This window comes from Cyprinodon tularosa, unplaced genomic scaffold (genome assembly GCF_016077235.1).
Source record: "Cyprinodon tularosa strain WSP-4 unplaced genomic scaffold, ASM1607723v1 ctg182, whole genome shotgun sequence".
In the NCBI taxonomy this organism is placed as follows: Eukaryota; Metazoa; Chordata; class Actinopteri; order Cyprinodontiformes; family Cyprinodontidae; genus Cyprinodon; species Cyprinodon tularosa.
The window spans coordinates 676,831-691,165 of NW_024038624.1; the positions used below are offsets into that span (position 1 = coordinate 676,831).

At 37.9% G+C, this 14,335-nt stretch overlaps 1 protein-coding gene and 5 non-coding genes across 7 annotated transcripts in view; all 6 read left to right on the forward strand.

The window, feature by feature from the left end:
- myo1f (myosin IF) overlaps window positions 1-5,068 on the forward strand; it is a 43,175-nt gene extending 38,107 nt beyond the window's left edge. For both annotated transcript variants that reach the window (XM_038282416.1, XM_038282415.1), the window contains 3 exons: window positions 684-891; window positions 4,108-4,268; window positions 4,357-5,068. In XM_038282416.1, the coding sequence (XP_038138344.1) occupies window positions 684-891; window positions 4,108-4,268; window positions 4,357-4,433 (446 nt within the window). In that variant the 3' untranslated portion in view covers window positions 4,434-5,068. The remainder of the gene's footprint in view (window positions 1-683; window positions 892-4,107; window positions 4,269-4,356) is intronic.
- A 6,895-nt stretch (window positions 5,069-11,963) lies between these two features.
- On the forward strand, window positions 11,964-12,035 carry trnaq-cug. The gene has a single exon. It is a non-coding gene; the product is annotated as a tRNA-Gln (tRNA).
- A 462-nt stretch (window positions 12,036-12,497) lies between these two features.
- Window positions 12,498-12,569, forward strand: trnaq-cug. Its single transcript has one exon. It is a non-coding gene; the product is annotated as a tRNA-Gln (tRNA).
- A 462-nt stretch (window positions 12,570-13,031) lies between these two features.
- trnaq-cug lies at window positions 13,032-13,103 on the forward strand. Its single transcript has one exon. It is a non-coding gene; the product is annotated as a tRNA-Gln (tRNA).
- Window positions 13,104-13,562: 459 nt separating this feature from the next.
- On the forward strand, window positions 13,563-13,634 carry trnaq-cug. The gene has a single exon. It is a non-coding gene; the product is annotated as a tRNA-Gln (tRNA).
- A 459-nt stretch (window positions 13,635-14,093) lies between these two features.
- On the forward strand, window positions 14,094-14,165 carry trnaq-cug. Its single transcript has one exon. It is a non-coding gene; the product is annotated as a tRNA-Gln (tRNA).
- The last annotated feature ends 170 nt before the right edge of the window (window positions 14,166-14,335 follow it).

The following is a 14,335-nucleotide window of genomic DNA, read 5'->3' on the forward strand; positions in this document are numbered from 1 at the left end:
AACGCCTATTAAACTTGTGCGAAGGTATGCACGAGTACCCAACTACCCATTTCTCCTCATGCACACTCTGTTTAAAAGTTGCTGTTCTCATAGCTCATACATACAGAGCCCCTCTGATGACATGGTCAAAAAAAATTTTTAATTGTGGCCACGCAATAAGTATAACGTGCGCACAAAATACTTATTAATAATATTAATATAATTCCTGGACAACTGGGTAAGCAAATCGAGCGCGACTTAGACCTTAGAGAAGGCGCGCTCGATTTGCTTACCCAGTTGTCCACGAAATACTTATTATTAATAAGTATTTCGTGCGCACGAAATACTACTTCATGGCCACAATTAAAAATTTTTTTTTGACCAAGTCATCAGAGGGGCTCCGTACATACAAGCTTACTCTGTCCGAACGTCCTCCCTAACCCCTAAATCCCTCAATCACTATATAAAGGCTCTCTATATCAATAATTTAACGAGTTGTTGATGTTTTGTACGCTTTTAAAAAGGCTGAAAATTGTGAAAGCAGGAACCATGTTACCCCTAAATGAGTATATCAACGTGATGCATCTGTACATAAAAAAAAAGGATTGTTGAACCAGCAGCTGTCAGCCTGTTTGTTTTGTTCTCTTCCCTTAAATAGAAAGATATTTCCAGACTTTGTCCTAAATTTATTTTCTTCTTTCTAGCACACCCCAATGGTGGAGCCAAGTTTTCAAGAGGCCAACCCAACCGGCAATCAGAGATCACCTATTCCTCCCCACACAAACATCCCCGGCCACCTAATGCTCCCCTGCCCAAACTGGACTCCCAAATGGGACGTCGGGCCCCAGCCCCTAACCAGCACAACCAAGGGAACTTGGACTTTCTTAACGTGCCTGACCAAGGCATGTCAGGGTAAGAGATACCAGCTTGTGAAATACAGAAGAATAAGAAGGATGTGATAAGTGAATCACTGAAAAAATGTTTCAATGCCTCTAAGTTTTCATATTCATGAGTGTATTATGTCCTTCACACATATAGGGTGTAGCATAAACTGAATGGCTGAGGTAAATACTAAAGAAATCTGTCAGATAATATTATAATAAAAAGACAGAAATGTGAATCGAGGAAAAAAATGTTTTACAAGTGGCTGACCATACTGAGTATATCAGTGCTTGTTTCGTCTATTAGGTTTAGATATATGTATGTAAGTCAGAATTCTTTGCAAAAGGCGCACATGTGATAAATATTGAGCAGCTTTCTTTAAACATTATGGATCCATATTCAATACCATGAGGCCCCCGGTATGTCAAGCATGGGTTGTTTTGCTTACCTTATGAGCCACATCTTAGAAGAAAACAGTACTGTCTCAGATTTCCTGAAAAGCATCTATTCACAGGCAGTTTCTCTACACTCACATCTATAATCTAAGGTGTTGATGGCAGCAGTCCAGCTGATATTTCTCTCCAGAATAAAGTCACAGCCAAACAGGAACAGACCAGATGAAGCTACTATAAGTAAAATAAGAGTGAGCCTAAATTTAGAGGTTGAACTAACAAATACCTTAGAATGGGAGAATAGAGATAGAATGAAGCAGAATGATGAAAAGTGATCCCTATGTCCTCCAGCAGTCTAAGCCTATAGCAGCAAAACCATAGCAATAGCTCAGGATAACCTGAGCTACTCTAACTATAAGCTTTATCTTAAAGGAAAGTTTTAAGCCTATCCTTAAAAGTAGACAGACGTCAACCTGTAGTTGATTCTTTAGGAGAAGAATTAGCTACCTGATAAGTAAAATATCTCTCTCCCATTAGTCTTTTAAAGGAATTACAAGTACACCTGCAGTGTGAGAGCAAAGTGCTCTATTGGGAATATAAGGAAAATTAAGATCTCTGGTATAAGCTGGAGCTTGGTTATTTACAGCTTTATACATGAGGAGGAGATTTTTAAATTCTATTATGGATTTAAAAAGAAGCCAATATAACAAAGCTAAGATAGGAGAAATGTGATCTCTGTTTTTAATTTTTAGATCACCTGAAGGCTTTTAATTACAGTTTGTGGACTTCCTGATAGTAAGAATTATAATAGTCGAGCCCTGAAGTAACAAATACATGGACTAGTTTCTCAGCATCACAGCGTATTTCTAATTTTTGCAACATTTCAGGGATACAAGAGGGATATTCTAGAAACCACTCTGGTGTGGCATTTGAATGACAGGTCCTGATCAGAAATATAAGACAAAGGTTTTTTTTTGTTTTGTTTTTTTTTTACTTTATAGACCAAATTAATCTCATCCAGATGAAGTGACTGACTAATCAGTTTTTTTTTTAAACACTGGTCCAAAGACAAACACCCTGGGTCATTATATAGATAAATATCATCTAACCTGGCAGTAGCCATGTTGATATGTTTAGAACTGAGTTAAGTTCTAAGTTATCAATCTGGGATGGCTGCTGTTCAGTCTGTCCTTGTAAAGGAGGAACCTTTACTACAATACTTGGAGTTGCTTGGGTTACGTGCAGCTAGTATCTGCGTTCCATAATACCCATTCAGCCAACTTTGTCGTCCATAAGAGCCGCCAAAGGAGACATAATGATGACGATAGGATTCCTCTGCAGCTTCTTGAGTGTTTTCACAACTAGCGAAGTAAGCTCATAAATCAAACTTTCTAAATCCTGTTGGAAGAAAAGCACAGACATCTTTCCCATCTTCAAAAGCACAAAGGGCTTCTCTTTGCTCCCTTTTTAAATGAGAAATTGTTGCTATTTAAGCTAAAACCGAGTCAGGCCAGCGTAGCCGTGTGTGTAATGCCCCGACAATGACCTTCTGACCCTTAGCAAAAAGCAGTTTATTCAAGTATACTAAAAGTGCAATAATTTCATACTTAAAATCAGGCAGTGCACTTAGTTTACTTATTCTGAACTATATTTCACAGACTTATATAATAATAGTATAGTCAAGTGTACTTGACTATACTATTGTATACTTTATTGTTTACTACGGTATATTTTAAGTATACTTTAGTAAACTTAAAAATGTCCCAATTTAGTTGAAGAAGTTTTACTTTAGTAATACTTCAAGTACACTAAAGTACATTGTTCGGATATACTTTCTAAACTTATACTTATGCTTAAGTATTCTTAATAGAATTTACTTCAAGTATACTACTTTTTGCTAAGGGGAGTGTCGTCATTCCTACATGTCCCGCCCCAAAAAACCCCTGCTGGCATGTCATTGGTCCGACTCGCTGGATGTTACGAAACGGACATAATTAATTGGAGTCTTTCAAGATAGATTTGTTGTGAGAGTGAAAACTCAGATCTCACGACAATCCAGCTCACAGCTCAACATAATAGTGGAAATTATTTCCATGCTGGTATTTTGATAAAACTAGTCTATGCATTTGCTAGCTAAAGAAAGTAGCAACGGACAGAATTTCTTTCCATGGAAAATACTACTTATACATAGTAGAAATACTGTTTCTGTCAGTGAGCTCAAGGGCAGCTTTGGCTATAATGTAGCTTGCCACCATCAGTGTGTGGGTGTGAGTGTGCAGTGTATTCTCATTATTAGTTCGTATGAAATCGTACGAAAAGTTATGCACCCTAATTTCGTACGTTTTAGACATTTTTTTGTCGCATTTCGTCGTATTTTTACGTCTTGCCTCGAGACAAGATATCCTTGCACATGCGCATCTTACGCACCATTAAATAACATAGAATTTAACATACAATTAACCCTAACCCTGACCCTAACCCTAAGATACAAAACAGCAAGCAACCTAGTTAGAGAGCTGAAGAAGTGATTATTGCACTGTTTTTCCCAGTTTTACTGCCGTCCGCGGATCTGCTTTTTTCGTCTGTCCGGCTGCGCATGCGCACTGATCTGTATTTTCGAGGAAAAACGTCCAAGACGTACGAAATACTGTGCATAACTTTTCGTACGATTTCACGAACTGATAATGAGAATATGTTGGTGTGTGAATGGGTGCCATTTATAATACAGCTTTCTTCAAAGATTTAAACTTATTAAAATTAAATCAACACCATTCCCTTGTTCAATTATTAAATTCTGCACTTTTGCTTAGCTCTGTTTATATCATTACTTTTTTTGTTTGGTTCTTTGTCACAGGAAGCAGAGGAAAAGAAGCATCAGCCATCGGCCGCCGCCTGCCCCTAAACCTCAGCCCAGACCTCAGGGTCCCCGATGCCGAGCCTTATATCAGTACATCGGGCAGGACACCGACGAGATCACCTTTGAGGCTAATGATGTCTTCGATCTCGTCAAAGAGGGTGTGTGGCCAGCAAACAGCTCGGAACCAGACAGGTTCAGTAAATGCAGTTTGAATGTAACAGAACATGTTTTTGTTTCCCTCTGCAGATCCATCAGGATGGTGGACAGGCAGGATTCATGGCAAAGAAGGTCTCTTCCCTGGTAACTATGTGGAAAAGATTTGATGAGGACTTTTCATGCACATTCTTGTTTTAACAAGAACAAGGTGTATTCTGTCCCTTGCAGCAGACTCTGCTTTACAAAAAACAGCCTGAGAGTTATTCAAAGTACATTTGAAGTTCTTGTTTAAGGGTGACACTTTGCTGACATTTGAGCTCTGACTAATTATCTGTGGCAGAACACGGTATGAAGGGAAGACAGGAGGTGTCATCATTATTGTTAAAACGGGACTACGAGCTGCTCAGGTTTCATCTCGGTTGTTGTGTAAAATGATCCATCTCTGAATGGCCCAGCAGCAGGATCTTTGACTTTATCTTCCTTTGAGCGGTTCCTCGCTCCATACAACTCAGGGCTTCTGCGGAAGAATGACTTGAAGAAAAATCTGCGTTTACCTCCAGCTTTTCTCAAGATCCGTCATCTCTTCTACCCCACACTGCTGCTCACTGTCTTCATTAACAGCATCAGATCATTCAGTAAATTAGCTCTTAACAGAAAAAGCAAAAAGTGAATTTGATTGATTCTTTTGCGCAATAAACAAAACTTGCTTCAGATCAAATCAAACCTTTTTTTTATGTTTGACATTTCATTGCTATTGTTGGTATATGATATATAAGATTATTGGTACTATGTCACAGATTTTCTCATTTTAAAAAAAGAAAATGTTTTCATACATCTCCAAGCATACATTTTGCACGGCCTTATGTTGCATCGACAGTAAGTTATACGATTTTGGGACAATCCAGGCAGGTTAGTTTTTCATTTTATTTTGTTTTCAGTTGCGGATTTATTTGTAAAATAACACCTTTTTCTGTTTGATGTTTGATTTATATTTTTCTTTTTAATATTAAAGTTAAGTATTTTTAAAGAACACTGTGTCCTTTGATTTCTTTATTTAGAAGAAGCTGCAAAATTCATACAGCTTATAAAAGAAAAGTCTATGTGGCAAAAAATATGTTTGGTAGAGGGGATCAATACAGTCTATCTGTTTTATTGTTACCCACTCCTGATATTTCAGTTTAGATGTACACCTTTGCATTTTGAAGCAGAACATTTTCATTTGAACATTTGTGTTGTTTTTCACAGTTTTTCACCTCCAGGGGGGGTCACAAGGCACCAAAGGTACAATTACTGTGACGTGATCCCTAAAGTAGTTGGAGGGCCAAAAGATATCAATTACATAAATGTTAGAATCCTGTAAAATAAATAAATGTACCATGGAAAATGTAGATGGATCGCAATTTTGATCGTCTGGATCAGGGGGGCTGCAGCCTTCAACTCCAGAGGAACAAGATGCTCTTAGGTTCTGTGCCTGACTTAATATATTATACAATGAACTGTTGCCCTGGTATTATTTTTTGTTCGTTTTACTAATTTGTCCTTGGCCGCACCATGGTCTGGGACCACCGCTGCTGATGTTTTACATAAAAAAGTCTGGAGTTTTTCTTTAGAATTTCATCTTCTTTTCAAATACAAAACTTATGCAGACTATGTTAATAACACAAGAAAACAAGATCTATTAAGTTGTTTATATGACATATGCTTTGTAATCATAATAGTGGTAGCACTGTTCATTCACACTTTGTCAGACCTACCAGGAAAACACAAATGATAATTTTGAATACCAGTCATGTTCCAATTTTACTTGTCAAGGAATAAAGATGTTTAGCGTTAGTTTTTGACTGAAGGGTGTAGCAGGTAGTGAGTCAAAATCCCCAACTTTAAATCATAAAAGACAGATTAATTGGTAGGGATGTACAATATTGAACACTGAGAACAGGTACTGGCATTTAGCAAGCCTGCAGCGATAAAAAAATAAAATAAAATCTTGAAAAAATATATTTTTCCTGGTTTTCCTGCACAGGGATTTACCATTTAATTCACTTTTAGGAAGCCCAAATATTAGACTGTCACTACAACACATTTTCAATTGTAAAAAGTTTTTCTTATCTTATCCCAGGGCTGAATTGGTCCTGATTTGACTAAAATAACCCAATCTGGATTGTTGATTTCCAAGTAGATTTAAGAATGTGCTATAACTACAATTATACTTTCAAAGCATCGCAATTAACTGGATAATAGTTACTTTAAATATATGTATATATATATATATATATATATATATATATATATATATATATATATATATATATATATATATATATATATATATATATATATATATATATATACTCACTATATCAATTTTTGTTTAAAAATTAAAACAAAATTTTTAAAGTAACAATAAAAAAGAAGAAAAATAAAAGTTAATTTGAAGCACATAAAGATAAAAATATGATAAATGCAGGCAGTAAAACAAATAAAACCATTCAAAGGCAGTTCTAAACAAATGGATTTTTAACTGTGACTTAAAAGAACTCAGGCTTTTAACTCTTTTAATGTCTTCTGGTAGTTTGTTCTTGATGGAGCATAGGAACTAAATGCTGCTTCTCCATGTTTGGTTCTAGTTCTGGGTGAACAGATTAGGCTGAAATTAGAAGACCTGAGTGGTCTGAGAGGTTGATTGACTGATAAGAAATCTGTTATGTATTTAGGCGCTAATCTATTCAGTGATGTATAGACTAACAGAAGGACTTTAAATTATATTCTCTAAGCTACAGGGAGCCAGTGGAAGGACTTCAGAACCAGGCTGATGTGTTCTACCTTCTTAGTTCTAGTGAGAACATGGGCAGCATTGTTTTGGATCAGCTGCAGCTGTATGATGGACTTTTTAGGAAAACCTATGAAGACACTGTTACAGTAATCAATTCTACTAAAGATAATGCATGAATGAGTGTTTCTAGATCCTGCTTGGACATTAGTCCAAGTTCTTCGTGTTCTTCGGGTGATAAAAGGCTGACTTAGTAACAGCCTTTATGTGCCTCTGAAGGTTCAGGTCTGAGTCCATCATGACGGCAAGATTTCAGCCATAATCAGTTGTTTCTAGATGAAGTAGCTGTAGCTGTGAGCTACCTCTGGGACTCTCTTCCTTTGGTCCAAAGATAGATCAGAAGAAAATGATTACCTTAGTTTTGTTTTTATTAAGTTGTAGAAAATTATGGTACATCCACAGACTGATCTGTTCTAACCATCTAATCCACGCACTGATGGGTTCATAGTCACCTGGTGACATTGTGATGTAAAGCTGTCTGTCGTCTGCATAGTTATGGTAACTGATCTGGTTGTTTGCTATAATCTGTACCAAGAGGACCATGTAGATTTTGAATAGGAGGAGCTCCAGAGTGGAGCTTTGAGGAACACCACATGTGATTTTTCTGGTCTCTGATTTAAAGTTCCCTACTGACACATAAAAGTCTCTGTCCTTCAGTTTAGGATTCAAACCAGTCCAGTGCTGTAACAGAGAGGCCGACCCAGGTTTCCAGACGCTCAAATATAATCAAGAGATTAACGGTATCAAATGCTGCACTGAGGTCCAATAATACCAGAACTGTGATTCTGTCTGAATTTATATGGATGTCATTGAACATATTAATCAGGGCAGTCTCTTTACTGAGGCCGGCAAGAAAACCTGACTGGAAAAAATCAAACAGCTGGTCATTGTTAAGAAGGCATTTAACTGTTGAAACACAAGTTTTTCTATAATGTTATTGATTAAGGGAGGTTTAAGATGCTTCTGAGGGACCAATTTTCCAAATTATCAAGCAATAGTTCGATAATTGCTTTTTTAAGGCTCTAGGGAGAAACATCTGATGTAAAGGATGTGTATTATATTTGAATAAAATCAGACTCTAAAACAGGTAAAACCTTCTTAATAAAACCTGTGGGTAAAACATAAAGACAGCAGGAAGAGGAGTTTGAACAGTTTCTTCTAAACATTTTTTTGAATAAACAGTCCTCCTACCACCTATATAAGGATGGAAATCGTATTCAAAGAAGCAAGCAGGAGACATTTAATATTACAGTTGTTTTCTTTACAGTATGAAAGAATTAGTTATTTACTGAAACACATTTTCAGAGGGCACTTGCTCTGCAGTCTGCTGTGATTGGATTGGCCGAATCCTCCTGATTTCTGTTAAATCCGCTTATTTCTTTGGTTGGTCAGTATGTTTATGCCTCAGAGAGCAGTCATGGTCCTAGATCATATTTACCAGGGTTTCCAGGTTGGGGCCGTGTTTTTTTTTGTTTTTTTTAATAGCACAGAACAAAACGAGGTTTCTGCCTCATGGACTAAAACTGGTAGTTGGTTCCACAGAGAAAGAAGATAACTAAAAGATCTGCCTCCCATTCTACTTTTAGAGATTCTAGGAACCACTAGTAAACTTTCAGATTGAGAGCAAAGTGCTTTGTTAGGAACTTAAAGTACAATCAGATCTCTGATATAAATCTGAGCATGGCCTTTTATTGCTTTATATGTGAGAAGTAGGATTTTAAATTGTCTTCTAGATTTGACAGCCAATGAGGAGAAGCTAGGATAGGAGAGATATGATCTCTCATTTTAATTTTCATCAGAACTCTGGCTGCAGCATTTTGGATCAGCTGAAGGCTTTTAACTACAGATTGTGGATTTCCTGATAGTAAATAATTACAATAGTCCAGCATTGAAGTAACAAGTGCAAAGACTTGTTTCTCAGCATCACCCCTGGACAGGATCTTTCTAATTTTTGCAAAATTTTGATTAAAGAAGAAAATTCTGGAAACCTCTTTAATACAGGATTTAAATGACAGGTCCTGATCAAAAATATTTTTAAATTTCTTATCTGAGATCAATTTAATCCAACCCAACTGATGAACTGACTGACTAATCAGCTTTTTTTTTCAAAGACTCTGGTCTTCCTATCTGGATTTATAGACAGATATACCTAAGTATCATCAGCATAACAGTGGAAATGAATCACATGCTGTCTAATAATCCTACAAATTATTAGTATAGGTTGGATATCCACTGGTATTCACAGCCCTTCTTCCATCTCATATCTTTTAAAGAAAACCAATGAAAACTGGTCAAAGGACATTACTTGGATTCAATACTAACTTCGTTCCATACTTTATTGGAACAGGTACAATTTTACTCATTGTAAATGTATAAAGCTATTTTGTTTTTCAAGCTTTATACATTATTTGTGAGGTATGAAATTAAACCAGCACATAATTTAAACAAGCAGGAATGAGTGAATAATGGGTTAGTGTGGTCAAGATAGCCAGCCTTATAATTGATCTTGATGGCCCTTTCCTGCAGCGTGCATTGTGGTTTGAATGATGTCCTGTAGAAATTACCCTTGACTTCTATACAGCAGCTAAGCTATGGTAAAATTCAGTGAGTAGTTGTAATGGAATTGCAATCATTCTAGATATTTAAGTCTAAATATGTTTGATGTGAGACTTTCAGCAGATCTTGTTGTCAATAATTATACCTAAGAACTTAAATCAATTGACTCACTCCATGTCTACTTTATGATGTCTGATGTTCACATGTACATTTTCTTTTTATTTTGCACACAAAAAAACAACACATTTTGTAGTTTTCTAGATTTAAGAACAATCTCTTGTTGTCAAGCCAGTTTTTTTTTTTTTTTTTTTTTTGGCTTATTCCTCTATGATGTGATATCATCCAGGAGTTGCTACGAGCTCTCACCCTCACAGAATATATTCATATCATCTGTAAACAAAACAAGGTTAATGTGATGAGGCCAATCTTTAGAAGTGGGCTTTGGCATATTTCTGGTCTTTTCCAATCAGCAGGTCATAGCAAAACACTCTAGACTTTGGCTGCAAGGATGCCAGTTTTTTCAAGTTAGGTTTGTCAAAGGTTTTCAGTATCAACATGAGAGATTAATTGGATAGAGATTATTAAAATCGAGAAACCCTTGAGAACCGAACAGTTCCAAGGGTTCTATGGTGAAATGGTTAGCACTCTGCACTTTGAATCCAGTGATCTGAGTTGAAGTATCAGTAGAGCCTACTTGCTTGACTTTAGTTCATAGTGCAGAAAGCAGCCTTTGTTTATGGTTTTTAATACATGTGGATTGGTACTCTCCTGTCTTTGAGTCTCAGTAGAACCTAGTTGATGTCTTCATCTTTTAAGTGCTTCATACATTTTTTTACTCTCCCAGAGACTGCATTTGAGAGCTTCATAAACTCTATCTCACCATCATTTCCACTATTCGCAGTAAGTGGGGGTTTGCTGTACTATGACATCTATTGATCCACTGGGTTTCCTCAGGTAAGCGCAGTCACCTACTTAGAACGTTAGAGCAGTTCACAGAACCTCCTGCTTGCCAACTTTAGGATATCCATATTTTCTTCTTTAAATGGACTTATCCCCTGCCCACAGAGCCAAATCTAGCATTGCCTGCATATATGGACCATTGTATCTCCTTTTCCTATTTGGTCATAGAACCCATCTCAATATAACCCCCTAGAATATCTATCAGGGTATTGAGGAGAGGAAAATCAGCTACTCCATACCTAAATATGCAAAAGAACTAAATTTCACTATCAGAGCAACCCGGGCTTTTGTGACACCTGGGCAAAACCGCAGACTGATCAACTCCTTCCTACACTCCAAAACTGCAGCAATCCTGACCACAGGGGTCCCAACTAAGTATTGAGAACTGCACATGTTGACAAATTTCATGTTCATACGGATCCTTTCTGTGCTTTGGTTTTCTTAAATACAAACTTTGGGGATTTCATTAGTTGTCGGGGTATAATCATGAAAATTTTAATAAAGAACTCCATAAACTTGAAAAGCCCTGATGCTTTCAAGGTTCAATTGGTAGCACTCTAGACTTTGGTTGCAAGGATGCCAGTTTTTCCAAGTGAGGTTTGTCAAAGTTTTTCAATATCAACAAGAGAGATTAACCTGTGGAAGTGTCACAAGGCGAGCTAAACCCAATATAGAGATTAATTAAATCGAGAAACCCTTGACAGAAACACAGTTCCAAGGGTTCTATGGTGTAATGGTTAGCACTCTGCACTCTGAATCCAGTGATCTGAGTTCAAGTCTCAGTAGAACCTAGTTGCTTGACTTTAGTTCATAGTACAGAAAGCAGCTTTTGTTAATGGTTTTGAGTACATGTGGATTGCTACTCTTCTGCCTTTGAGTCTCAGTAGAACCTAGTTGATGTCTTCATCTTTTAAGTGCTTCATACAAGTTTTTGCGCTCCCAGAGACTGCATTTGAGAGCTTCATAAACTCTATCTCACCATCATTTCCACTATTCGCAGTAAGTGAGGGTTTGCAATACAATGACATCTGTTGTTGATCCACTGAGTTTTCTCAGGTAAGCGCAGTCACCTACTTAGAATGTTAGAGGAGTTCACAGACCCTCCTGCTCGCCAACTTTAGGACATCCAGATTTTCTTCTTTAACTGGACTTATCCCCTGCCCACAGAGCCAAAGCTAGCATTGCCTGCATATATGGACCATTGTATCTCCTTTACCTAAATGGTCATAGAACCCATATCAATATAACCCCATAGAATATCTATCAGGGTATTGGGGAGAGGAAGATTAGATACTCCAGACCTAAATATGCAGAAAAATCGAGAAACCCTTGACGGAAGAAAGGTTCCAAGGGTTCTATGGTGTAATGGTTAGCACTCTGGACTCTGAATCCAGTGATCTGAGTTCAAGTCTCAGTAGAACCTAGTTGATGTCTTCATCTTTTAAGTGCTTCATACAAGTTTTTGCGCTCCCAGAGACTGCATTTGAGAACCTCATAAACTCTATCTCACCATCATTTCCACTATTCGCAGTAAGTGGGGGTTTGCTGTACCACGACATCTGTTGTTGTTTATCCACTGAGATTTCTTAGGTAAGTGCAGTCACCTTCTCAGAACGTTAGAGGAGTTCACAGACCCTCCTGCTCGCCAACTTTAGGACATCCAGATTTTCTTCTTTAACTGGACTTATCCCCTGCCCACAGAGCCAAAGCTAGCATTGCCTGCATATATGGACCATTGTATCTCCTTTACCTAAATGGTCATAGAACCCATATCAATATAACCCCATAGAATATCTATCAGGGTATTTGGGAGAGGAAGATTAGATACTCCAGACCTAAATATGCAGAAAAATCGAGAAACCCTTGACGGAAGAAAGGTTCCAAGGGTTCTATGGTGTAATGGTTAGCACTCTGGACTCTGAATCCAGTGATCTGAGTTCAAGTCTCAGTAGAACCTAGTTGATGTCTTCATCTTTTAAGTGCTTCATACAAGTTTTTGCGCTCCCAGAGACTGCATTTGAGAACCTCATAAACTCTATCTCACCATCATTTCCACTATTCGCAGTAAGTGGGGGTTTGCTTTACTACGACATCTGTTGTTGTTTATCCACTGAGTTTTCTCAGGTAAGCGCAGTCACCTACTTAGAATGTTAGAGGAGTTCACAGACCCTCCTGCTCGCCAACTTTAGGACATCCAGATTTTCTTCTTTAACTGGACTTATCCCCTGCCCACAGAGCCAAAGCTAGCATTGCCTGCATATATGGACCATTGTATCTCCTTTACCTAAATGGTCATAGAACCCATATCAATATAACCCCATAGAATATCTATCAGGGTATTTGGGAGAGGAAGATTAGATACTCCAGACCTAAATATGCAGAAAAATCGAGAAACCCTTGACGGAAGAAAGGTTCCAAGGGTTCTATGGTGTAATGGTTAGCACTCTGGACTCTGAATCCAGTGATCTGAGTTCAAGTCTCAGTAGAACCTAGTTGATGTCTTCATCTTTTAAGTGCTTCATACAAGTTTTTGCGCTCCCAGAGACTGCATTTGAGAGCTTCATAAACTCTATCTCACCATCATTTCCACTATTCGCAGTAAGTGAGGGTTTGCAATACAATGACATCTGTTGTTGATCCACTGAGTTTTCTCAGGTAAGCGCAGTCACCTACTTAGAATGTTAGAGGAGTTCACAGACCCTCCTGCTCGCCAACTTTAGGACATCCAGATTTTCTTCTTTAACTGGACTTATCCCCTGCCCACAGAGCCAAAGCTAGCATTGCCTGCATATATGGACCATTGTATTTCCTTTACCTAAATGGTCATAGAACCCATATCAATATAACCCCATAGAATATCTATCAGGGTATTTGGGAGAGGAAGATTAGATACTCCAGACCTAAATATGCAGAAAAATCGAGAAACCCTTGACGGAAGAAAGGTTCCAAGGGTTCTATGGTGTAATGGTTAGCACTCTGGACTCTGAATCCAGTGATCTGAGTTCAAGTCTCAGTAGAACCTAGTTGATGTCTTCATCTTTTAAGTGCTTCATACAAGTTTTTGCGCTCCCAGAGACTGCATTTGAGAGCTTCATAAACTCTATCTCACCATCATTTCCACTATTCGCACTAAGTGAGGCTTTGCAATACAATGACATCTGTTGTTGATCCACTGAGTTTTCTCAGGTAAGCGCAGTCACCTACTTAGAATGTTAGAGGAGTTCACAGACCCTCCTGCTCGCCAACTTTAGGACATCCAGATTTTCTTCTTTAACTGGACTTATCCCCTGCCCACAGAGCCAAAGCTAGCATTGCCTGCATATATGGACCATTGTATCTCCTTTACCTAAATGGTCATAGAACCCATATTAATATAACCCCATAGAATATCTATCAGGGTATTTGGGAGAGGAAGATTAGATACTCCAGACCTAAATATGCAGAAAAATCGAGAAACCCTTGACGGAAGAAAGGTTCCAAGGGTTCTATGGTGTAATGGTTAGCACTCTGGACTCTGAATCCAGTGATCTGAGTTCAAGTCTCAGTAGAACCTAGTTGATGTCTTCATCTTTTAAGTGCTTCATACAAGTTTTTGCGCTCCCAGAGACTGCATTTGAGAACCTCATAAACTCTATCTCACCATCATTTCCACTATTCGCAGTAAGTGGGGGTTTGCTTTACTACGACATCTGTTGTTGTTTATCCACTGAGATTTCTTAAGTG